We start from the raw sequence: 2,683 nt of genomic DNA, 5'->3' as shown, positions 1-2,683 counted from the left end.
TATTACTAAACCAACTAGAGTCAATACATACGAGTTTACGACCAAATGTTTTTACCAAATATCATTAGTAGAATTTAACATGCCACGTGGCCCGCCCATTGTGGGGTCCCGCTTACATCCTCCTAAACCTCCTACTAATCTATAATTTAATGAAGCAAAACCGAAAAGGCAGATGCTCAGGGTCTATAAAAGCAGAAAAGCATGGTCCAGCACAGAGAAAAACTTCACTTCTCTCCAAGTAATAGCCTTCACCACCAAACACACACTCCCCCAAAACTCTCTCCCAGACTCCCACGCACTCACTCTGTACGGTCCAATCCACACTATTCCATATCGATCTTCAATCCAAATCCCATCTCTCCTTCCATATATCGATCTTCCTCCACTTCATTTCACTTCCTCTGTAAACATATTCTCTCTTTAATGGACTCGTGCAGTTTCGACAACGTCAAGGCGGAGAAAGCCAGCGCCATGCGGAGGTACAACCGTCTCCGCACCATCGCCAGGCTTTTCCGCCTCGCCGAGCTCTGCGTCGCCGCCGTCTTGCTCTCCTGGACCTTCACTCGCCTCCCCTTCGCCCTCCGCATCTCCCTCGACTACCTCCGCCTCTTCTCCGGCGTCGTTTCGAGCCCTCTCTTCGTCTTCCTCGTCTGCAACGCCATCATCGTCTCTCTCTTCGCCAAGTCCCGCAACGTCACCGCCTCCGCCTCGCCTCAGGATCCGAAGGACGACGTGGAGACTCAACTTTACGATGAGTTCACCAACAACTGCGGCGGAAAGATGTCGAACTCCGGTGACGACGTCCTCTCCAGTGTGAAAGAGGAGGTTGTGTATCAGGACAAGCAGATCATCTCCGAGGTGAACGCCGCCGATCCTAAACCTGAAACCGACCCGAACTCCGGCGCTGAGTCAGACTCGGACTCGGATTCGGGTTTGGAGTTTCCGAAAGCTATCCGGAGGACGAAGTCGGAGAAGTTCGAGAGAGTTGTTCCGGCGAAGCTAAAAAGGTCGGACACGGAGCATTGCCGGAAAATGCTGAGGTCCGGCGAGGAAACTGTGCCGGAAGATTTCGATCCAGAGGACGACTTGAGCAACGAGGAGTTTCAGCGCGCCATTGAAGCTTTCATTGAGAAGCAGAAGAGGTTTCGTCATCAGGAAGAGTCTCTGGCCATTGTGCTTCAAAACCAGAGCTGATGATTAAAAAAATAAATAAAAATAGGAAGAAAGTTAAATGTTATGATTCTACGGCTATTTAATTAGTGTTAAGTACAGTAATTTTTCATCAAATTGGGGTTAAATTAACAAGTTTACCACTTCTTTAATTTTCTGGGCATTTAACTTTTCTCATATTTTACTTGTGCCGTCGGTTTTAGATTAATTCACGGTACAAGGCATTAAAGAATTGAGAGAATTTCATAAATGGTTACTTAACTATGACTCATTCGACACTTTGGTCACTGAAATTTCAAATATATCACTGTGGTCACTCAACTATTACACTATCAATCACTTAAGTCACCCAAAGAGTATTTTTTATAATTTTTTTTAATGAAAAAAATTAACAAAGTGACTTAAGTGATTGATAGTGTAATAGTTGAGTGACTAAAATGATATATTTGAAACTTTAATGACTAAAGCGTCGAATGAGTCATAGTTGAGTGATCATTTATGAAATTTTCCCTAAAGAACTTATTCCGATCGTCGGCTTGTTATTATTAAATTAGATAAGTGGCATGGTTTGAAAATCTGAAGATTGTAGATGCTTCATGCATGGCTGTGTTAGCAAGTGGGGATTTGGTATGTTCTGGAATAATCATATGGGGTTAAAGTAGGGGAATGGAATCGAATTCCAATTTCCATAATAAGAGTTAGCGTGTGAATATTCTTTGTTGCCTTTGATTGAAACACGCATATTTTTCTGAAAAATTCAATATTTTAATGGTGAAAGAACTCAAGAGCCCATTTCGGGACTGGGTTCATGGTTGTTGTTTATACTTTATAATTACTGGCTAAGTTTCTAACACCTTAATTAGTTAATTTAGCATGTTTTGATTTGTCAGTGTTAATTAGAATTTCCTGATTTGGGCACTGGAAGTTCTCTTTTTTGGCACTGGAATTGTTGAGTGATTCACACTTGTTTCATTTACAATTTTTCCTACCGAATGATCTCCTCAATTCCTTGTTCAACGTTGTCCTCTGACATTTAGTATGGTTCTTATTACCTCTAATATCAAATATGCCTGCATCTTGTTTTGGTTATGTTTTATTTTATTTTGATGCATTTTGCATCCACAATTCAACAGCTTCTTTTCTTATTTTATCTTTCTTTTGTTTATATTTATGCATGCCAATGGCCAATTAGATAGGCATGCTAATTGGGATTATTTAACCCATCTAATGACTTTATTTTGTGTGCGATAGGATTGTATATATATTGGTGATTGTGGAAGAATATGATACCTACTTGTTGTTTTTATTTTTGATAGCTACCTAGCTATCAGATCATGCGTTTCTATAGGCTCTTCTCAATCTTTTTCTTACGAGCTACGAATACGGTCTTCTGATTAAATAAGAATTCTAAACAATTATGGTTTGTTAAATGGTACTGAAATATTCTCTTGATTGTCACCAAGTGGCTTTTCAATTTTTAACCAATGAATAACAAACTTGATTCTTGTCAATA

General features: G+C 40.3%; 1 protein-coding gene across 1 annotated transcript; it reads left to right on the top strand.

Moving 5' to 3' along the window:
- The first annotated feature begins 223 nt into the window (after positions 1 to 223).
- Positions 224 to 1,322, top strand: LOC112189276. The gene has a single exon (XM_024328570.2). The coding sequence runs from the start codon at positions 424 to 426 to the stop codon at positions 1,192 to 1,194; it is 771 nt and encodes a 256-aa protein (XP_024184338.2). The 5' UTR covers positions 224 to 423; the 3' UTR covers positions 1,195 to 1,322.
- The last annotated feature ends 1,361 nt before the right edge of the window (positions 1,323 to 2,683 follow it).

The sequence above is a fragment of the Rosa chinensis genome, chromosome 2 (genome assembly GCF_002994745.2).
Source record: "Rosa chinensis cultivar Old Blush chromosome 2, RchiOBHm-V2, whole genome shotgun sequence".
NCBI lineage: Eukaryota > Viridiplantae > Streptophyta > Magnoliopsida > Rosales > Rosaceae > Rosa > Rosa chinensis.
This window is presented reverse-complemented; position numbering and strand designations above follow the sequence as displayed.